The 23,973-nt window shown below is 41.9% G+C and overlaps 3 protein-coding genes across 3 annotated transcripts; all 3 read left to right on the top strand.

The window, feature by feature from the left end:
• Positions 1-5,064: 5,064 nt before the first annotated feature.
• On the top strand, positions 5,065-6,024 carry LOC307234844 (odorant receptor 131-2-like; the record flags this gene model as incomplete). The annotated part of the gene is made up of 1 exon (XM_080006708.1): positions 5,065-6,024. One exon carries the CDS (start codon positions 5,065-5,067, stop codon positions 6,022-6,024), a length of 960 nt encoding a protein of 319 aa, XP_079862834.1.
• Positions 6,025-11,584: 5,560 nt separating this feature from the next.
• LOC307234843 (odorant receptor 131-2-like) lies at positions 11,585-12,544 on the top strand (the record flags this gene model as incomplete). Its single annotated transcript, XM_080006707.1, has 1 exon — positions 11,585-12,544. The coding sequence occupies one exon, from the start codon at positions 11,585-11,587 to the stop codon at positions 12,542-12,544; it is 960 nt and encodes a 319-aa protein (XP_079862833.1).
• Positions 12,545-17,197: 4,653 nt separating this feature from the next.
• On the top strand, positions 17,198-18,157 carry LOC307234842 (odorant receptor 131-2-like; the record flags this gene model as incomplete). The annotated part of the gene is made up of 1 exon (XM_080006706.1): positions 17,198-18,157. The coding sequence occupies one exon, from the start codon at positions 17,198-17,200 to the stop codon at positions 18,155-18,157; it is 960 nt and encodes a 319-aa protein (XP_079862832.1).
• Between the last annotated feature and the right edge of the window lie 5,816 nt (positions 18,158-23,973).

Here is a 23,973-nt window from a genome sequence, read left to right as displayed (position 1 = left end):
TGTCGAGCAGCACATCTAAATAGAGGAAAAAAATGTGCCAGCACAGTAAAGTATCAAATATGTTTGTTTTTTTAAACATAAGAATCATACGGATTACTACTGGAAGAGCCATCAAATGGCTTGTTTTTCTACCCGGTGTTTCTCCTTGATTCCGGATTATAAAAACATTATATCGTTCATTTTCATAGTTTCCCCTCTGCACAGATGACATATCCTTTAAATGACGACCTAATGAATCTTATCCCATTTGCTCAACTCAGTCACACACACGGCCTCCAAGACCATGCTTGGGGCTGTGGGTCTATCAGAGATCTATGAATCCTGAAATAACCAATAAAAATACAAGCACGTCCGCTGTCGAAGGGCCACACGCGAGCTCTCGCGAGGATTTGGGAGTAGGCTGCATTCGGTGCAATCACTCCCGCTTTGCAAGCCTCCATCCCCAGCTTTACTCCGCTAGGCGCAAACATCCGTCGTCCCTCCCGAGCGGAGGGAGAGGGGCAACCTTCTCCAAATGCACGGAGACAACCTGTAAATCACATAGTAATGGGATTAGCATCTATTTCTACTGGGAAGGGTTGATGGTTATGGCCAGGTCCAGCAGAACATGCTGTGTGGTGGCGTAGATCACTCAGTGAAGTTTCAACATGAACTGGAAAAAATGAACAAGTAGGACGCCCTGGCGCATGGTGCTCAGCTGGGCAAAGTGACTTTTGTACATGTCAGTGTTTACCGTGCAGCACTTGTTTATCGCCACATTGCTTTTTGGGTTGTTGTTTTTTTAAGATGATTTCCTCTTTTCCTCCCCCGGAATTAATAAAGTGTTTTTTTGTTCATACACTTTTCACATTTGAACAATTAATTAAGACAAGAGAAAACATTCGCCAAATAAACAATTAATGGGTACAATGTATGTGTGTGTGTGTGTGTGTGTGTGTGTGTGTGTGTGTGTGTGTGTGTGTGTGTGTGTGTGTGTGTGTGTGTGTGTGTGTGTGTGTGCGTGTGCGTGTGCGTGTGTGTGCGTGTGTGTGTGTCCATCTGGACGTTGAGGCGATGGAGGAGCTTGTGGCCTCCTCCGGCCTCCACATTCAGAGCGACAAAGAATTGACCTGTGAATCAGCTCTTCAGGTGATAATTAAAAACTTGTGCCCACTGTTAAATTCTGCCACCTCAGCAAAACCCCTGCTGTGCCACCACATTAAACTTTAACAGACATTGGCCTCTCATCAGGTAAACAGGCTTGATAAGGCCCTATTTACTCTGTTTGCTGATTTTAGGATATCTGGTACAAAAAATGTGAATGATTGAGAAGTTGGCTCCAGCGATTTTGCTTTCTTTGTCACTGCTTCAAAAGAGATTAGGATCATTTATGTATTGTGTGTCTTAAACTTTTGCTTTTTGCTCTAAACTTCATCAAATTTCCTATTTGAGTCAATGAATGGATTGATTTCTGACAAACTTACAAATGTTTTTGTCCTTCTGCCTCCAACCTAAAGCCACAGACTGTTAGTGTGTTTCACTCTGAAGTGCCCTTTCAACTTATACCACAACCAATGAAATGTTTTTTTTTTTTAATATTGGAGATTAGAATTTTAAATGTATGTTTTGCATAAATGAAGGTGGGGTGGTGATTTCAGTCTGCACCACAGAGGTTTTCAGAATTCTTTGATGGGCAAGATTTCCAAAAAGTGTCTTTCACGAGTTCCAATTTGGCTATCTACCTTGTACATTTAAATTTAATCTATTTTTTCTGCAAATGAACATACATTTTTGCAAAGTTTTGCAAAAATGTCAACCGGGGTTACTTTGGGGACATGAAGACAGAAGTGAACATAAAGACCATTCAAATGAGAGGTCTTTTTTCAAGACAGTTTGGATAATCACATCACCTTTTGCCAAGATTAGAATATTCTTTAGTCATCACACGGCACACACATGCAGTTATGGCGACCAACACACATGCTTCAAATGGTGGCCGGTGAAACGAGTTCTCTGCTTTCAAACCATCCTGGCTTGTCCTTCCTCCGGGGGGCAGCCAGGAGCAGTGGGCGGCATTCAGCGACGCACCCGGAGACCAATTACGAGTGTCCATCGCTTGTCAGAAGACGATGTTCTGCATGTTTTTTGGTGTTTGTTTTTACTGATGTTACAAGGAGGAAAGGCCCCTAATCAGGGGATAATCCAACGGAGCACGGTGCCAACAGCGCCCCAGGCGGGAATCGAACCTGGGACCTTCTTGCTGCCATGCATGCGTTTCAAATTTTGAACTTTAGGTTATTAAACCAATTATTTGTAAAATGCAAATTGATAATAAAGAAAGGTTGATAGAGGCTTTTGCATCAATGTATTACAGCAACTATCATAAAAAAAACACATTTAATTGCTCAAACATGTATGGACTGGAGGTTGCGTTTAATTCTTTGTTACTGCAGGAAGTGGTTGATTACTCACAAGCAACAATTAGTGCAATGGGACACAACAACTAAGAGATCTCATGTGTGTTTTGTACTGCATATTCCACAATGAGCAATTAGTTTGATTGCTGACATATTTATGGAAATATATTAGATAAACATATTTCCACCAGACAGCACACCCTCATCTGGGACTCATTAAGGAATCAGTGCTTATGCTGCGCTTTTAACCTCATTAGTTAATATCAACGATGAATAGTCTATAGGGTATATGTTCCCAGGTTGAAAATACCTCCATGAACTGGATGTTTATGCAAACAAAGAAGAAAGAAAAAAGTACATTCATTTAAGAAGTAGAATTGCAGGCTATTCATTGTCTATCAGTTTATCAGTCAGTTTATCTATCAGGTTTGGTGCACTTCAGTCAATCAATATCAATGATATAATCAATAGCAAAAGAAGGAGCAGAGTTGTATTTGTTGTTTTTGCTTGTAATATTTTTAATCTATGAGAAAATCACGTTTCCAAATAGAAATTTTGGTCATCATTTGCTAAAATTTTCATATTTCCAGTGAGCACCTCTGGTATAAAATACAGATTATTTTCGAACTTAATTCAACAAAGGAACATTTAAATATGTTTGAGGAATACTGCTAAAAGTCCTCAAAAACAACAAATCTTTGCAGGTTTTAGCCGATTCAGTAGCACACTGAGAAAAATAGATAGATAGATAGATAGATAGATAGATAGATAGATAGATAGATAGATAAATAGATAGATAGATAGATAGATAGATAGATAGATAGATAGATAGATAGATAGGTAGATAGATAGATAGATAGATAGATAGATAAATAGATAGATAGATAGATAGATAGATAGATAGATAGATAGATAGATAGATAGATAGATAGATAGATAGATAGATAGATAGATAGATAGATAGATGTATAGATCAGTGCCCGTTCTGTCAGATCCATGTTCCATAAATGTAGTACCAGAGAGAGCCCAGGGTTAAAATCAATAAGTTTACATTTTCCTTTGTTACAAGTGCAATAAATGTGCTTCATCTGCACTAAACCTTGACTGCGCTGCTCAGCAGAACTTTATCACGGCTGCCATTCCAATGGTTGATGCTCTTGATGAACACATCATTTTGTGGTTGTTTGCTGTGACCGTTGTGATTAACGTCCTATGTCCTCTTGCATGTTGTGTTGGTGTTTTTGCCCTCGAGGAAAAATTGAATTTCCCCTCGAAGGACAATAAAGATCTGAACTGAGACAGACAGACAGACAGACAGACAGACAGACAGACAGACAGACAGACAGACAGACAGACAGACAGACAGACAGACAGACAGACAGATAGATAGATAGATAGATAGATAGATAGATAGATAGATAGATAGATAGATAGATAGATAGATAGATAGATAGATAGATAGATAGATAGACAGATAGATAGATAGATAGATAGATAGATAGATAGATAGATAGATAGATAGATAGATAGATAGATAGATAGATAGCAGGAACCTCCCTCTCTGTCTTTAAGAAGCACTTGAAGACCCAGCTCTTCAGTGAGTACCTCCTGTCCTAACCTACAATAACTTAGCACCACCTAGCAGTATTGTTACACTAATGTTGTTACACTAATCTCTGTTGCAATGTAGCTTGAATGTTATTCTCCCTTGTAAGTCGCTTTAGATAAAAGTGTCTGCTAAATGACTAAATGTAAATGTAAATGTAAATGTAGATAGATAGATAGATAGATAAATAGATAGATAGATAGATAAATAGATAGATAGATAGATAGATAGATAGATAGATAGATAGATAGATAGATAGATAGATAGATAGATAGATAGATAGATAGATAGATAGATAGATAGATAGATAGATAGATAGGACTTGGATTCCAAGAAATATATACAGCTGTTCTGATGGCAAAGTTCCCCCACGTATGTATTTTACTCTCTATTTAAGAGATTTGTGTAAATACATTACAAATTACACAAATCAATACAATTTGGTTCATTATTTGTTAGTCTCTCACAGCCCCATTTAATTAACTTATAATAATTTCATAATTCTTTGTGCAATAAAGTCATAATTAAATTCAAGATATGGCGGTGGGGTGGTTAAGAGCTCAGACAGTGGTGTGTGTATTCTACCAAATATTCCCTGAATTCACTCATTCACTCAGTCAGTGGGCTGGCCCCACCTTGACCACGCCCCCCCCCCCCCCCACCCCCGCATCAAAAAAAAGTCCCAGAACAAGATGGATAAAAATCCAATCCCCGGTTCTTCTCTGCCTCTGGTCCCCGAGCAGCACATTCTCAAGTAAGTTCTTCATCACTCTGAACACAGAACACGGCCGTGCTTCCCGCGCTCAATGTGTGTTTCTATACAGAAAGAAGATTACGATAATGGATTACTTCTGATGTTTATGATATTATTACTTATATGCCTGCACCTGCTGTATTTTGGGTAGATATGCTGTCATACAATTTTGAGTAAGATAATGAAGCTGCTGAAAGCTGCATTTGTTATATATGAGTGAATATATGCATATGTTGTTTGCATACATTTGTGTGTATATATAATACATGTTTTATTTTTCCGTTTTTCAGGTCTCCTCACACCTCAGCATGCAGAATCTGACTGAGTTTTCAAGCAATTCAACATCGCCGATGCGCCTGTCTGTTATTATCAAGGTGTGTGTGGTCGTCCCCTTCTTCTGCATCTTCCTCTTCTGCATGGTGGCCATGCTGCACATCTTCGCGTCCCACCGGCAGTTCCTGGAGAGCACGCGCTACATCCTGTTTTCCTTCATGCTGGTCAACGACAGCCTGCAGCTGCTGACCTCCGTGCTGCTCTTCTTATTCGCAATGGCCCGGCTGAAAATCATCATTGCCTTCTGCACTCCTCTGCTTTTCCTGTCTATCGTCACGTTCCAGAACACCCCTTTAATCCTGGCCACCATGTCGCTGGAACGCTACACGGCCATATTCCATCCGCTGCACCGCCCTGCGGCGTGGCGCTCAGACCGCATCTGGATCACCATCCTGTTCCTGGTGCTTGTCGGCTCCATCTTCCCTGTGGTGGACTTCTCCATCTCGCGGCCTCACCCCGGTGTGGACGTCCTGTCAACCCTCGTGTTTTGCAAAAACCCGAACCTCATGTCGTCCCCTGTCCAAACGCTGTTCAGGGTCTCTCAGAACGGGCTGTTTTTTGTCGTGGTAGCCGTCGTCATCCTGTTCACCTACATAAGGATCCTGCTGCAGACCAGGAGCATGAGGCAGGGCCAGGTGTCGGCAGCCAAGGCCATGCACACCGTGCTGCTCCACGGCTTCCAGCTGCTGCTGTGCATGATGGCCTTCACGCTCCCCATCACCGAGAGCCTGATTGTGCTGCACCACGACTGGCTGCCGGAGGACTTGGCCTTCTTCAACTACTTCAGCTTTATCCTCATCCCTCGCTTCCTGAGCCCGCTCATCTACGGCCTGCGGGACCAGGGTCTGAGGGGTTACATGAGGAGAGCCGTGCAGTGCTGCCGTCACAGAGTCAGGCCAAACGCCACTGGGAAGCCTCACATCCGTTCTTTTTAGTTTGTTTTTGCAGGAAGCTAAATGGTTGCAATGCACAATGATTGATGGTGTATAAATGGCGGCATAAATGAATTTAATTGAATAGCCATAGATCGCCAATGGGAAAACTTGATGCTGCCGCATTTCACCTGGTACTTTTAGACCCAAAAACTATGAGATGAGATGAGGGCTGTCAACTTACTGCAATTAAACTTTAACAGATACATCATGCCAGCAATCTTGATAAGGGGTATTTGACCTTGACTGAATTTTTGATCTGGCAAAAATACAGATTTTTGAGCGGTCCCATTCGTGAGGAACGTGTTTTTTCCCTTTCTCTCTGCTGACACGACACGACTCATTCTGCCTTTAACCTCGAGTTGGACTGTGATCCAGGCTAAACTGCCCTTTGCAAACTTTTACCACAACTGAACATGTCTGAATTGAATTGAACATGTGTAGTGTTTTGTTCAGAGTTGCAAAATTAAACTGCTACATGGTGTTATTTATTTGATTTAGGTCATTATGATCACAGAAGTTTCATGATTTCCAAAAAGTGAAAGGTAAAAAAAAAAAGTTTTGTTTTTTTACCTTGTATGCCTGATGGTGGGATTATTCGATTCTCCTGATCAAATGAAGAATAAACGTCTGCTCCCTCTGAGGACTTGTCTGTGCACAGTGCGTGTTTACAAGTTGGTGTTCATGGCCTAACAACTTGTTAAAATAGTCAATATACCAAAATCACCAATTGTCTTCTCAAAGCTCTGATTGACTTGTGAGCCAGCTGGCAGGGGGCTTTGACTTTTTGTTGGTTTTCTGGTGGGTTGATCAATCCTGTGCATGTAAATAAGGCACTGGGTGCAGATGAAGAACTTTAAAGCAGTTCTTTCATGACTCTGTCAAACTGCAATCAACCACAACTCTTGTTCTTCATTGGTGTCGCTTTATGTTTAACAGGTCATGGAATCAGCCAATCAGAAACAGAAAGAAAAAGGAAAATGCTAACAAATTAAAGATCAAAAAGAAAGATTTTTTTTATTAATTATGATGATGTTTTATACTGCTACTATATATTCATTTTTATATGTAAAAAAACAACTATTACGTTTTTAACTATCAGATTTTATTGCACTAACTTGAGTTATTACTTTTCCATTTTGGATCTTACAAATCCAGACCAAGCAGATGATGAGTCCATCAGTGTTTAATAAGGTTCATCAATGACAAAGGGGCCTCTGATCATCTGGAGTGTTTGGGTCCCAGCTTCCACTGTGCCACGCATTTCTTTTACACAGATGGTATCAAATTTACCACAAAACATGACAAAAATTATCATATACAGCATGAACACACATGACAAAAAGTTTTTTTTATTAGTACTAGTTATTTAGTTACTAGTTATGGTGTCATATTAGGAAATTGTGCATACCTCCTAGCCTTCAAACAATTAACAAAATACAGATGGATTAAAAATTAAATATATGGATTAACTTTAAATATAACATTTTACTAGACATGTTTCCTCTGGAATCAAACATGGTATAAATTCTAATGCATGGTAACATAGTTGAGTATTTAAGGAAGGAGCCATGGCTTGCTATGGTGTTCCCCATCAGAGGAAGATGGCGTTCAGGATGAAGTGTGTTTTAGATCGGCTGCTTCTTCTGCTCTGTGTGTCAGGGTCACCAGGGCTGCATGGAGAGCCAGGCAGACAAGCAGACAGACAGGAAGAGAGTCGTTTGCTCCCATAGAAACAGTTCCAGAGAGAGGGACAGGAGGGGGATGGAGGAGTCACGACGTATCGACCCTAAGGTTTAAAGTCGCAGCCTTTGAGACAGAGAATTCGGGCCCCGAACTGCCAAGCCATCCTATGGCGGACCTGGGGGAGGAGGCCGCAGCCCAATCCACTCGACTGTCCGCGCTCAGAACGCGGCTGGACACCACCGAGAACACCACGGAGCTTTAATGGACGGCCGCTGATGCCGAGCAGCTCCTCAAAGTGGCCTGTATTGTCCCGGTCAGCGGGGCCTCTGAACATATTTCCACCAGACAGCACACCCTCATCTGGGACTCATCAAGGAATCAGTGCTTATGCTGCACTTTTAACCTCTATGCTGATATCAACGATGAATATTCTATACGGTATATGTTCCCAGGTTGAAAATACCTCCATGAACTGGATGTTTATGCAAACAAAGAAAAAAAGAAAAAAGTACATTCATTTAAGAAGTTGAATTGCAGGCTATTCATTGTCTATCAGTTTATCAGTCAGTTTATCTATCAGGTTTGGTGCACTTCAGTCAATCAATATCAATGATATAATCAATAGCAAAAGAAGGAGCAGAGTTGTATTTGTTGTTTTTGCTTGTAATATTTTTAATGTATGAGAAAATCACGGTTCCAAAGAGAAAATTTGGTCAACATTTGCTTAAATTTTCATATTTCCAGTGAGCACCTCTGGTATAAAATGCAGATTATTTTCGAACTTAATTCAACAAAGGAACATTTAAATATGTTTGAGGAATACTGCTAAAAGTCCTCAAAAACAACAAATCTTTGCAGGTTTTAGCCCATTCAGTAGCACACTGAGAAGAACGCCTTCATATTGTGTACAGCTATTCACTACACTACAGCAGTGTAGGCCACAAAACAATGGACAGATGGACAGAAAGACAGACAGACAGACAGACAGACAGACAGACAGATAGACAGACAGATAGATAGACAGATAGATAGATCAGTGCCCGTTTTGTCAGATCCATGTTCCATAAATGCAGTACCAGTGAGAGCCCTGGATCTGACATGATCACTGGCAAATTTCTCAAAGTTTCTGCAAATCATTCGTGTGGTATTTTCACTGAACTTTTTAACTCGTCACTTGTCCAGCACAAGGTCCCGAAAGTGTGGAAGGAGTCTATTGTCGTACCCGTGGCCGAGAACATATCCCCAAAAGAGCTCAACGACCACTGGCCTGTGGCTCCGACATCACCAGTGATGAAGACTTTTGAGCGACTGGTCAAACAAACCTGACTGATAAGGTTCATGGCCTGCTCGAACCAATGACATTTGCATATCGTATTAATAGAAGGGTGGATGATGCTACGTACGTAAGCATTTGGAGGGTACAAAAACTCATGCAAGGCTTTTTATTTGTAGATTTCTCCTCCGCTTTTAATACAATCCAACCCCACATTTTAGCGAGTAAACGACTGTCCACTTTTAATGTTGATGCTGGCATGGTGACCAGGCAGGCAGGGTGAATGGTGCCCTATCCCAGAAGCGGTTGTCATCCTCAGGCTCACCCCAGGGACGTGTCCTGTCCCCATTATTGTATATTCTATATACAAATGACTGGAGGAGGAACTACCATGACAGGCGTCTCCTGAAGTTTGCGGATGACACTGTTTTAATCAGCCTGCTCCAGGATGGAGAGGTTGATCAGGGGCCGGTTGTCAAAGACTTTGTGGAGCGGCGTGAAAACCACTTCCTGACGTAAAAACGTTCACAAAGCAAAAGATATGGCCATCGACGTTAGGGAAACCTCCCACTCCACCTTCCGAATTACAGTCAAGGACTGACTTGTCGAGACGGCCGAGCCTTACCAGTACCTGGGAACAGTGATCGACAACAACTTGAACCATGACCTCACCACACCTGCAATCTGCAAAACGGGCCTGCAGAGACCTCCCTTTCTGCACGGACTCAATACTTTTAATGTGGACAAGACAGTGATGGCTTTATTTTACGAATCCTTTATTGAGTCTATTTCAACCTTTAGTTTCATTTCTTGGTCCGGGAACCTCACAGTGCAAACAATAAATTAGCAAAATAAATGGCTCGCAGCAGCTTTCTTTAACAGATTTCTGTGACAGACAAGTTTTGCGGAAGGCGCGGTGGATCTCGGCCGGCCCTGACCACGCCCTCTTGGGGGAGTTTGTGTACCCCTTGTATCCCCTCCGGGCGGAGATACAGGTGCCCCAGGGTTAAAATCAATAAGTTTACATTTTCCTTTGTTACAAGTGCAATAAATGTGCTTCATCTGCACTAAACCTTGACTGCGCTGCTCAGCAGAACTTTATCACGGCTGCCATTCCAATGGTTGATGCTCTTGATGAACACATCATTTTGTGGTTGTTTGCTGTGACCGTTGTGATTAACGTCCTATGTCCTCTTGCATGTTGTGTTGGTTTTTTTGCCCTCTAGGGAAAATTGAATTTCCCCTCGAAGGACAATAAAGATCTGAACTGAGACAGACAGACAGACAGACAGACAGACAGACAGACAGACAGACAGACAGACAGACAGACAGACAGACAGACAGATAGATAGATAGATAGATAGTAAAATATATAGATAGATAGGACTTGGATTCTAAGAAGTAAATGCAGCTGTTCTGATGGCAAAGTTCCCCCACATATGTATTTTACTCTCTATTTTAGATTAGATTAGATTAGATTGGATTAGATTAGATTCAACTTTATTGTCACTCGCAGAGTGCAGGTACAGAACCAATAAAATGCAGTTGAGGTCTAACCAGAAGTGCAAAAGAAGCATTTAAATTCCAAAGTGCTATTTGAGTACAGTGTTTCTGTGCAGTTATGTAGGCAAAAGAGGTGTATTATGTACAACAGTGTAAGGTTATAAATACAGGTTTGTCAGGAGTATAAAGGGATTATGTACAGAGAGTATAAATAGACATTTTATATAAATACGTTATATATACATGTTGTATATGTATATGTATCTAGTGCAGGTTTTGGTCAGAATATGGAATATAAAAAAAAAAGACAAGTTAAAGAAAAGTCACAAGACATAAGACATTTGCTGTAAATACATTACAAATTACACAAATCAATACAATTTGGTTCATTATTTGTTAGTCTCGAACAGCCCCATTTAATAAATTTATAATAATTTCATAATTCTTTGTGCAATAAAGTTATAGTTAAATTCAAGATATGGCGGTGGGGTGGTTCAGAGCTCAGACAGTGGTGTGTATATTCAACCAAATATTCCCTGAATTCACTCATTCACTCATTCAGTTCAAAAGCTGCATTTGAAATAACACAGAACTTTGTAAGATTTGATACCTTGCACACACCCACTCGCTACAAACCTCCCCCTCCAATTATAATTTAGAAACCCACCCCTTCGGTAGGGCTGGCCCCACCTTGAACCCCCCCCCCCGCACGAAAAAAGTCACAGAACAAGATGGATAAAAATCCAATCCCCGGTCCTTCTCTGCCTCTGGTCCCTGAGCAGCACATTCTCAAGTAAGTTCTTCATCACTCTGAACACAGAACACGGCCGTGCTTCCCGCGCTCAATGTGTGTTTCTATACAGAAAGAAGATTACGATAATGGATTACTTCTGATGTTTATGATATTATTACTTATATGCCTGCACCTGCTGTATTTTGGGTAGATGTGCTGTCATACAATTTTGAATAAGCTAATGAAGCTGCTGAATGCTGCATTTGTTATATATGAGTGAATATATGCATATGTTGTTTGCATATATTTGTGTATATATATAATAAATGTTTCATTTTTCCTTTTTTCAGGTCTCCTCACACCTCAGCATGCAGAATCTGTCTGAGTTTTCAAGCAATGCAACATCACCGATGCGCCTGTCTGTTATTATCAAGGTGTGTGTGGTCGTCCCCTTCTTCTGCATCTTCCTCTTCTGCATGGTGGCCATGCTGCACATCTTCGCGTCCCACCGGCAGTTCCTGGAGAGCACGCGCTACATCCTGTTTTCCTTCATGCTGGTCAACGACAGCCTGCAGCTGCTGACCTCCGTGCTGCTCTTCTTATTCGCAATGGCCCGGCTGAAAATCATCATTGCCTTCTGCGCTCCTCTGCTTTTCCTGTCTATCGTCACGTTCCAGAACACCCCTTTAATCCTGGCCACCATGTCGCTGGAACGCTACACGGCCATATTCCATCCGCTGCACCGCCCTGCGGCGTGGCGCTCAGACCGCATCTGGATCACCATCCTGTTCCTGGTGCTTGTCAGCTTCATCTTCCCTGTGGTGGACTTCTCCATCTCGCGGCCTCGCCCCAGTGTGGACGTCCTGTCAACCCTGGTGTTTTGCAAAACTACGAACCTCATGTCGTCCCCTGTCCAAACGCTGTTCAGGGTCTCTCAGAACGGGTTGTTTTTTGCTGTGGTGGCCGTCGTCATCCTGTTCACCTACATAAGGATCCTGCTGCAGACCAGGAACATGAGGCAGGGCCGGGTGTCGGCAGCCAAGGCCATGCACACCGTGCTGCTCCACGGCTTCCAGCTGCTGCTGTGCATGATGGCCTTCACGCTCCCCATCACAGAGAGCCTGATTGTGCTGCACCATGACTGGCTGCCCGAGGACTTGGCCTTCTTCAACTACTTCAGCTTTATCCTCATCCCGCGCTTCCTGAGCCCGCTCATCTACGGCCTGCGGGACCAGGGTCTGAGGGGTTACATGAGGAGAGCCGTGCAGTGCTGCCCTCACAGAGTCAGGCCAAACGCCACTGGGAAGCCTCACATCCGTTCTTTTTAGTTTGTTTTTGCAGGAAGCTAAATGGTTGCAATGCACAATGATTGATGATGTATTAACGGCAGCATAAATGAATTTAATTGAATAGCCATAGATAGCCAATGGGAAAACTTGATGTTGCCGCATTTCACCTGGTACTTTTAGACCCAAAAACTATGAGATGAGATGAGGGCTGTCAACTTACTGCAATTAAACTTTAACAGATATTGACTTTACATCTTGCCAGCATTCTTGATACGGGGGAATTTGATCTTGACTGAATTTTTGATCTGGTAAAAAATACAGATTTTTGAGCGGTCCCACTCGTGAGGAACATGTTTTCTCCCTTTCTCTCTGCTGACACGACATGTCAATTTCACTGCAGCAATGAATAATGTGCAATTAAGATACAAGGAAAACAAATTTTGTGCCAGTACATCGATTGATTGATGTATTGACAACTTTGGACTCTCATTCTGCCTTTAACCTCGAGTTGGACTGTGATCCAGGCTAAACTGCCCTTTGCAAACTTTTACCACAACAGACCTAAAAGGCGAATTGGAATTGAACATGTGTAATGTTTTGTTTAGAGTTGCAAAATTAAACTGCTACATGGTGTTATTTATTTGATTTAGGTCATTATGATCACAGAAGTTTCATGATTTCCAAAAAGTGAAAGTTAATGTATGCCTGATGGTGGGATTATTTGATTCTCCTGATCAAATGAAGAATAAACGTCTGCTCCTTCTGAGAACTTGTCTGTGCACAGTGCGTGTTTACAAGTTGGTGTTCATGGCCTAACAACTTGTTAAAACAGTCAATATACCAAAATCACCAATTGTCTTCTCAAAGCTCTGATTGACTTGTGAGCCAGCTGGCAGGGGGCTTTTGACTTTTTGTTGATTTTCTGGTGGGTTGATCAATCCTGTGCATGTAAATAAGGCACTGGGTGCAGATGAAGAACTTTAAAGCAGTTCTTTCAAGACTCTGTCAAACTGCAATCAACCACAACTCTTGTTCTTCGTTGGTGTCGCTTTATGTTTAACATGTCATGGAATCAGCCAATCAGAAACAGAAACAAAAAGGAAAATGCTAACAAACATGCTTTATACTGCTACTATATATTTATTTTTATATGTAAAAAATAAACTATTACTTTTTTAACTAACATGAACTTGAGTTATTACTTTTCCATTTTGGATCTTACAAATCCAAACCAAGCAGATGATGAGTCCATCAGTGTTTAATAAGGTTCATCAACAACAAAAGAGCCTCTGATCATCTGGAGTGTTTGGGTCCCAGCTTCCACTGTGCCACGCATTTCTTTTACACAGATGGTATCAAATTTACCCCAAAACATGACATAAATTATCATATACAGCATGAACACACATGACAAAAAGGTTTTTTTAGTAGTACTAGTTATTTAGTTACTAGTTATGGTGTCATATGAGGAAATTGTGCATCCCTCCTAGCCTTCAAAAAATTAACAAAATACAGATGGATTAAAAATTAAATATATGGATTAACTTTAAATATAACATATTACTAGACATGTTTCCTCTGGAATCAAACATGATATAAATGCTAATGCATGGTAATATAGTTGAGTATTTAAGGAAGGAGCCATGGCTTGCTATGGTGTTCCCCATCAGAGGAAGATGGCGTTCAGGATGAAGTGTGTTTTAGATCGGCTGCTACTTCTGCTCTGTGTGTCATGGTCACCAGGGCTGCATGGAGAGCCAGGCAGACAAGCAGACAGACAGGAAGAGAGTCGTTTGCTCCCATAGAAACAGTTCCAGAGAGAGAGACAGGAGGGGGATGGAGGAGTCACGACGTATCGACCCTAAGGTTTAAAGTCACAGCCTTTGAGACAGAGAATTCGGGCCCCGAACTGCCAAGCCATCCACTGGTGGACCTGGGGGAGGAGGCCGCAGCCCAATCCACTAGACTGTCCGCGCTCAGAACGCGGCTGGACACCACCGAGAACACCACGGAGCTTTAATGGACGGCCGCTGATGCCGAGCGGCGCCTCAAAGTGGCCTGTATTGCCCCGGTCAGCGGGGCCTCTGAACATATTTCCACCAGACAGCACACCCTCATCTGGGACTCATCAAGGAATCAGTGCTTATGCTGCACTTTGAACCTCATTAGCTGATATCAATGATGAATAGTCTATAGGGTATATGTTCCCAGGTTGAAAATACCTCCATGAACTGGATGTTTATGCAAACAAAGAAGAAAGAAAAAAGTACATTCATTTAAGAAGTTGAATTGCAGGCTATTCATTGTCTATCAGTTTATCAGTCAGTTTATCTATCAGGTTTGGTGCACTTCAGTCAATCAATATCAATGATATAATCAATAGCAAAAGAAGGAGCAGAGTTGTATTTGTTGTTTTTGCTTGTAATATTTTTAATCTATGAGAAAATCATGGTTTGAAAAATAAATTTAGGTCATCATTTGCGAAAATTTTCATATTTCCAGTGAGCACCTCTGGTATAAAATACATATGATTTTCGAACTTAATCCAACGAAGGAACATTTAAAAATGTTTGAGGAATACTGCTAAAAGTCCTCAAAACAACAAATCTTTGCAGGTTATAGCCGATTCAGTAGCACACTGAGAAGAATAGATAGATAGATAGATAGATAGATAGATATATAGATAGATAGATATATAGATCAGTGCCCGTTCTGTCACATCCATGTTCCATAAATGTAGTAGCGAGTAAACTACTGTCCACTTTTAATGGATTAGGGTTAGGGTTAGGAATTACAGTCAAGGGCTGACTTCTCGAGACAGCTGAGCGTTACGAGTGCCTGAGAACAGTGATCGACAAGAACTTGAACCAGGACCTCAACACATCTATCATCCACAGGCTCAGTCCAGGGGCGTGTCCTGTCCACATTATTGTATATTCTATATACAAATGACTGGAGGAGGAACTACCATGACAGGCGTCTCCTGAAATTCGCGGATGACACTGTTTTAATCAGTCTGCTCCAGGATGGAGAGGTCGATCAGGGCCCGGTCGTCAAAGACTTTGTGGAGCGGCGTGACAACCACTTCCTGATGTTAAAAACGTTCACAAAGCAAAAGATATGGCCATCGACTTTAGGGAAACCTCCCACTCCACCTTTCGAATTACAGTCAAGGGCTGACTTGTCGAGATGGCCGAGCGTTACCAGTACCTGGGAACAGTGATCGACAACAACTTGAACCATGACCTCAACACATCTGCAATCTGCAAAACGGGCCTGCAGAGACTTCCCTTTCTGCACGGACTCAATACTTTTAATGTGGACAAGACAGCGATGGCTTTATTTTACAAATCCTTTATTGAGTCTATTTCAACCTTTAGTTTCATTTCTTGGTCGGGGAACCTCACAGTGCAAAAAATAAATTAGCAAAATAAATGGCTCGCAGCAGCTTTCTTTAACAGATTTCTGTGACAGACAAGTTTTGCAGAAGGCGCGGTGGATCTTGGCCGGCTCTGACCACGCCCTGTTGGGGGAGTTCGTTCTTCTCCCCCCCTCCGGGCGGAGATACAGGTGCCCCAGGGTTAAAATCAATAAGTTTACATTTTCCTTTGTTACAAGTGCAATAAATGTGCTTCATTCGCACTAAACCTTGACTGCGCTGCTCAGCAGAACATTATCACGGCTGCCATTCCAATGGTTGATGCTCTTGATGAACACATCATTTTGTGGATGTTTGCTGTGACCATTGTGATTAACGTCCTATGTCCTCTTGCATGTTGTGTTGGTGTTTTTGCCCTCTATGGAAAATTGAATTTCCCCTTGAAGGACAGTAAAGATCTGAACTGAGACAGACAGACAGACAGATAGATAGATAGATAGATAGACAGATAGATAGATAGATAGATAGATAGATAGATAGATAGATAGATAGATAGATAGATAGATAGATAGATAGATAGATAGGACTTGGATTCCAAGAAGTAAACGCAGCTGTTCTGATGCCAAAGTTCCCCCACGTATGTATGTTACTCTCTATTTTAGACATTTGCTGTAAGTACATTACAAATAACACGAATCAATACAATTTGGTTCATTATTTGTTAGTCTCTTACAGCCCCATTTAATTAATTTATAATCATTTCATAATGCTATGTGCAATAAAGTCATAGTTAAATTCAAGATATGGCGGTGGGGTGGTTAAGAGCTCAGACAGTGGTGTGTATATTCAACCAAATATTCCCTGAATTCCCTTATTACCTCAGTCAGTGGGATGGCCCCACCTTGGCCCCCACCCCCGCACCCAAAAAAAGTCCCAGAACAAGATGGATAAAAATCCAATCCCCGGTCCTTCTCTGCCTCTGGTCCCTGAGCAGCACATTCTCAAGTAAGTTCTTCATCACTCTGAACACAGAACACGGCCGTGCTTCCCGCGCTCAATGTGTGTTTCTATACAGAAAGAAGATTACGATAATGGATTACTTCTGATGTTTATGATATTATTACTTATATGCCTGCACCTGCAGTATTTTGGGTAGATGTGCTGTCATACAATTTTGAGTAAGATAATGAAGCTGCTGAAAGCTGCATTTGTTTTATATGAGTGAATATATGCATATGTTGTTTGCATGTATTTGTGTATATATATAATAAATGTTTCATTTTTCTGTTTTTCAGGTCTCCTCACACCTCAGCATGCAGAATCTGACTGAGTTTTCAAGCAATGCAACATCACCGATGCGCCTGTCTGTTATTATCAAGGTGTGTGTGGTAGTCCCCTTCTTCTGCATCTTCCTCTTCTGCATGGTGGCCATGCTGCACACCTTCGCGTCCCACCGGCAGTTCCTGGAGAGCACGCGCTACATCCTGTTTTCCTTCATGCTGGTCAACGACAGCCTGCAGCTGCTGACCTCCGTGCTGCTCTTCTTATTCGCAATGGCCCAGCTGAAAATCATCATTGCCTTCTGCACTCCTCTGCTTTTCCTGTCTATCGTCACGTTCCAGAACACCCCTTTAATCCTGGCCACCATGTCGCTGGAACGCTACACGGCCATATTCCATCCGCTGCACCGCCCTGCGGCATGGCGCTCAGACCGCATCTGGATCACCATCCTGTTCCTGGTGCTTGTCGGCTCCATCTTCCCTGTGGTGGACTTCTCCATCTCGCGGCCTCACCCCAGTGTGGACGTCCTGTCAACCCTCGTGTTTTGCAAAAGCCCGAACCTCATGTCGTCCCCTGTCCAAACGCTGTTCAGGGTCTCTCAGAACGGGCTGTTTTTTGCTGTGGTGGCCATCGTCATCCTGTTCACCTACATAAGGATCCTGCTGCAGACCAGGAGCATGAGGCAGGGCCGGGTGTCGGCAGCCAAGGCCATGCACACCGTGCTGCTCCACGGCTTCCAGCTGCTGCTGTGCATGATGGCCTTCATGCTCCCCATCACCGAGAGCCTGATCGTGCTGCACCATGACTGGCTGCCCGAGGACTTGAACTTCTTCAACTACTTCAGCTTTATCCTCATCCCGCGCTTCCTGAGCCCGCTCATCTACGGCCTGCGGGACCAGGGTCTGAGGGGTTACATGAGGAGAGCCGTGCAGTGCTGCCGTCACAGAGTCAGGCCAAACGCCACTGGGAAGCCTCACATCCGTTCTTTTTAGTTTGTTTTTGCAGGAAGCTAAATGGTTGCAATGCACAATGATTGATGGTGTATAAACGGCGGCATAAATGAATTTAATTGAATAGCCATAGATAGCCAATGGGAAAACTTGATGCTGCCGCATTTCACCTGGTACTTTTAGACCCAAAAACTATGAGATGAGATGAGGGCTGTCAACTTACTGCAATTAAACTTTAACAGATACATCATGCCAGCAATCCTGATAAGGGGTATTTGACCTTGACTGAATTTTTGATCTGGTAAAAATACAGATTTTTGAGCGGTCCCATTCGTGAGGAACGTGTTTTCTCCCTTTCTCTCTGCTGACACGACATGTCAATTTCACGGCAGCAATGAATAATGTGCAATCAAGATACAGGGAAAACAAATTTTGTGCCAGTACATCGATTGATTGATGTATTGCCAACTTTGGACTCTCATTCTGCCTTTAACCTCGACTTGGACTGTGATCCAGGCTAAACTGCCCTTTGCAAACTTTTACCACAACGGACCTAAAAGGCGAATTTGAATTGAACATGTGTAGTGTTTTGTTCAGAGTTGCTAAATTAAACTGCTACATGGTGTTATTTATTTGATTTAGGTCATTATGATCACAGAAGTTTCATGATTTCCAAAAAGTGAAAGGTAAAAAAAAAAAAGTTTTGTTTTTTTACCTTGTATGCCTGATGGTGGGATTATTCGATTCTCCTGATCAAATGAAGAATAAACGTCTACTCCCTCTGAGAACTTGTCCACAGTGCGTGTTTACAAGTTGGTGTTCAAGGCCTAACAACTTGTTAAAATAGTCAATATACCAAAATCACCAATTGTCTTCTCAAAGCTCTGATTGACTTGTGAGCCAGCTGGCAGGGGGCTTTGACTTTCTGTTGGTTTTCTGGTGGGTTGATCAATCCTGTGCATGTAAATAAGGCACTGGGTGCAGATGAAGAACTTTAAAGCAGTTCTTTCATGACTCTGTCAAACTGCAATCAACCACAACTCTTGTTCTTCATTGGTGTCGCTTTATGTTTAACATGTCATGGAATCAGCCAATCAGAAACAGAAAGAAAAAGGAAAATGCGAACAAATTAAAAATCAAAAAGAAAGATTTTTTTTATTAATTATGATGATGTTTTATACTGCTACTATATATTCATTTTTATATGTAAAAAAACAACTATTACGTTTTTAACTATCAGATTTTATCGCACTAACTTGAGTTATTACTTTTCCATTTTGGATCTTACAAATCCAAACCAAGCAGATGATGAGTCCATCAGTGTTTAATAAGGTTCATCAATGACAAAGGGGCCTCTGATCATCTGGATTGTTTGGGTCCCAGCTTCCACTGTGCCACGCATTTCTTTTACACAGATGGTATCAAATTTACCACAAAACATGACAAAAATTATCATATACAGCATGAACACACATGACAAAAAAGTTTTTTTTATTAGTACTAGTTATTTAGTTACTAGTTATGGTGTCATATTAGGAAATTGTGCATACCTCCTAGCCTTCAAACAATTAACAAAATACAGATGGATTAAAAATTAAATATATGGATTAACTTTAAATACAACATATTACTAGACATGTTTCCTCTTGAATTAAACATGGTATAAATTCTAATGCATGGTAACATAGTTGAGTATTTAAGGAAGGAGCCATGGCTTGCTATGGTGTTCCCCATCAGAGGAAGATGGCGTTCAGGATGAAGGGTGTTTTAGATCGGCTGCTACTTCTGCTCTGTGTGTCATGGTCACCAGGGCTGCATGGAGAGCCAGGCAGACAAGCAGACAGACAGGAAGAGAGTCGTTTGCTCCCATAGAAACAGTTCCAGAGAGAGGGACAGGAGGGGGATGGAGGAGTCACGACGTATCGACCCTCAGGTTTAAAGTCACAGCCTTTGTGACAGAGAATTCGGGCCCCGAACTGCCAAGCCATCCACTGGTGGACCTGGGGGAGGAGGCCGCAGCCCAATCCACTTGACTGTCCGCGCTCAGAAGGCGGCTGGACACCACCGAGAACACCACGGAGCTTTAATGGACGGCCGCTGATGCCGAGCGGCGCCTCAAAGTGGCCTGTATTGTCCCGGTCAGCGGGGCCTCTGAACATATTTCCACCAGACACCACACCCTCATTTGGGACTCATTAAGGAATCAGTGCTTATGCTGCACTTTTAACCTATTTAGCTGATATCAACAATGAAAATTCTATACGGTATATGTTCCCAGGTTGAAAATACCTCCATGAACTGGATGTTTATGCAAACAAAGAAAAAAAGAAAAAAGTACATTCATTTAAGAAATTGAATTGCAGGCTATTCATTGTCTATCAGTTTATCAGTCAGTTTATCTATCAGGTTTGGTGCACTTCAGTCAATCAATATCAATGATATAATCAATAGCAAAAGAAGGAGCAGAGTTGTATTTGTTGTTTTTGCTTGTAATATTTTTAATCTATGAGAAAATCACGGTTCCAAAGAGAAAATTTGGTCAACATTTGCTTAAATTTTCATATTTCCAGTGAGCACCTCTGGTATAAAATACAGATTGTTTTCGAACTTAATTCAACAAAGGAACATTTAAATATGTTTGAGGAATACTGCTAAAAGTCCTCAAAAACAACAAATCTTTGCAGGTTTTAGCCCATTCAGTAGCACACTGAGAAGAACGCCTTCATATTGTGTACAGCTATTCACTACACTACAGCAGTGTAGGCCACAAAACAATGGACAGACGGACAGACAGACAGACAGACAGACAGACAGACAGACAGACAGACAGACAGACAGACAGACAGACAGACAGACAGACAGACAGACAGATAGACAGATAGACAGATAGATAGATCAGTGCCCGTTTTGTCAGATCCATGTTCCATAAATGCAGTACCAGTGAGAGCCCTGGGTCTGACATGATCACTGGCAAATTTCTCAAAGTTTCTGTTGATCATTCGTGTGGTATTTTCACTGAACTTTTTAACTCGTCACTTGTCCAACACAAGGTCCCGAAAGTGTGGAAGGAGTCTATTGTCGTACCCGTGGCCGAGAACATATCCCCAAAAGAGCTCAACGACCACTGGCCTGTGGCTCCGACATCACCAGTGATGAAGACTTTTGAGCGACTGGTCAAACAAACCTGACTGATAAGGTTCATGGCCTGCTCGAACCAATGACATTTGCATATCGTATTAATAGAAGGGTGGATGATGCTACGTACGTAAGCATTTGGAGGGTACAAAAACTCATGCAAGGCTTTTTATTTGTAGATTTCTCCTCCGCTTTTAATACAATCCAACCCCACATTTTAGCGAGTAAACGACTGTCCACTTTTAATGTTGATGCTGGCATGGTGACCAGGCAGGCAGGGTGAATGGTGCCCTATCCCAGAAGCGGTTGTCATCCTCAGGCTCACCCCAGGGACGTGTCCTGTCCCCATTATTGTATATTCTATATACAAATGACTGGAGGAGGAACTACCATGACAGGTGTCTCCTGAAGTTCGCTGATGACACTGTTTTAATCAGCCTGCTCCAGGATGGAGAGGTCGATCAGGGGCCAGTTGTCAAACACTTTGTGGAGCGGCGTGACAACCACTTCCTGACGTTAAAAACGTTCACAAAGCAAAAGATATGGCCATCGACTTTAGGGAAACCTCCCACTCCACCTTCCGAATTACAGTCAAGGACTGACTTGTCGAGACGGCCGAGCGTTACCAGTACCTGGGAACAGTGATCGACAACAACTTGAACCATGACCTCAACACATCTGCAATCTGCAAAACGGGCCTGCAGAGACTTCCCTTTCTGCACGGACTCAATACTTTTAATGTGGACAAGACAGTGATGGCTTTATTTTACGAATCCTTTATTGAGTCTATTTCAACCTTTAGTTTCATTTCTTGGTCCGGGAACCTCACAGTGCAAAAAATAAATTAGCAAAATAATTGTCTCGCAGCAGCTTTCTTTAACAGATTTCTGTGATGGACAAGTTTTGCAGAAGGCGCGGTGGATCTTGGCCGGCTCTGACCACGCCCTGTTGGGGGAGTTCGTTCTTCTCCCCTCCGCGCGGAGATACAGGTGCCCCGGGGTTAAAATCAATAAGTTTACATTTTCCTTTGGTCCAAGTGCAATAAATGTGCTTCAATCGCACTAAACCTTGACTGCGCTGCTCAGCAGAACTTTATCACGGCTGCCATTCCAATGGTTGATGCTCTTGATGAACACATCATTTTGTGGTTGTTTGCTGTGACCGTTGTGATTAACGTCCTATGTCCTCTTGCATGTTGCGTTGGTGTTTTTGCCCTCGAGGAAAAATTGAATTTCCCCTCGAAGGACAATAAAGATCTGAACTGAGACAGACAGACAGACAGACAGATAGATAGATAGATAGATAGATAGATAGATAGATAGTAAAATATATAGATGGATAGGACTTGGATTCCAAGAAGTAAATGCAGCTGTTCTGATGGCAAAGTTCCCCCACATATGTATTTTACTCTCTATTTTAGATTAGATTAGATTAAATTGGATTAGATTAGATTCAACTTTATTGTCACTCGCAGAGTCCAGGTACAGAACCAATAAAATGCAGTTGAGGTCTAACCAGAAGTGCAAAAGAAGCATTTAAATACCAAAGTGCTATTTGAGTACAGTGTTTCTGTGCAGTTATGTAGGCAAAAGAGATGTATTATGTACAACAGTGTAAGGTTATAAATACAGGTTTGTCAGAAGTATAAGGGGATTATGTACAGATAGTATAAATAGACATTTTATATAAATACTATATATATACATGTTGTATATATATGTATATTGTGCAGGTTTTGGTCAGAATATGGAATATAAAAAAAAAGATAAGTTAAAGAAAAGTCACAAGACATAAGACATTTGCTGTAAATACATTACAAATTACACGAATCAATACAATTTGGTTCATTATTTGTTAGTCTCTCACAGCCCCATTTAATAAATTTATAATCATTTCATAATTCTATGTGCAATAATGTCATAGTTAAATTCAAGATATAGCGGTGGGGTGGTTCAGAGCTCAGACAATGGTGTGTATATTCAACCAAATATTGGGGATGGTAGCTCAGGCGGTAGAGCTGGTGGTCTAGTAATCTAAAGGTTGCTAGTTTGATCCCAGGCTCCTCCTGCTAGCATGCTGTAGTGTCCTTGAGCAAGACACTTAGCTCCTGATGTCTGCGTCCGTCGGTGATTGAACAATTATAAGTCGCTTTGGATAAAAGCGTCTGCTAAATGTAATGTAATTCAGTTCAAAAGCTGCTTTTGAAATAATACAGAACTTTGGAAGATTTGATACCTTGCACACACCCACTCGCTACAAACCTCCCCCTCCAATTATAATTTAGAAACCCACCCCTTAGGTAGGGCTGACCCCACCTTGACCCCCCCCCATCGAAAAAAAGTCCCAGAACAAGATGGATAAAAATCCAATCCCCGGTCCTTCTCTGCCTCTGGTCCCTGAGCAGCACATTCTCAAGTAAGTTCTTCATCACTCTGAACACAGAACACGGCCGTGCTTGCCGCGCTCAATGTGTGTTTCTATACAGAAAGAAGATTACGATAATGGATTACTTCTGATGTTTATGATATTATTACTTATATGCCTGCACCTGCTGTATTTTGGGTAGATATGCTGTCATACAATTTTGAGTAAGATAATGAAGCTGCTGAATGCTGCATTTGTGATATATGAGTGAATATATGCATATGTTGTTTGCATATATTTGTGTATATATATAATAAATGTTTCATTTTTCCATTTTTCAGGTCTCCTCACACCTCAGC

This window comes from Zeus faber, assembly GCF_960531495.2.
Source record: "Zeus faber genome assembly, chromosome: 9".
In the NCBI taxonomy this organism is placed as follows: domain Eukaryota; kingdom Metazoa; phylum Chordata; class Actinopteri; order Zeiformes; family Zeidae; genus Zeus; species Zeus faber.
This window is presented reverse-complemented; position numbering and strand designations above follow the sequence as displayed.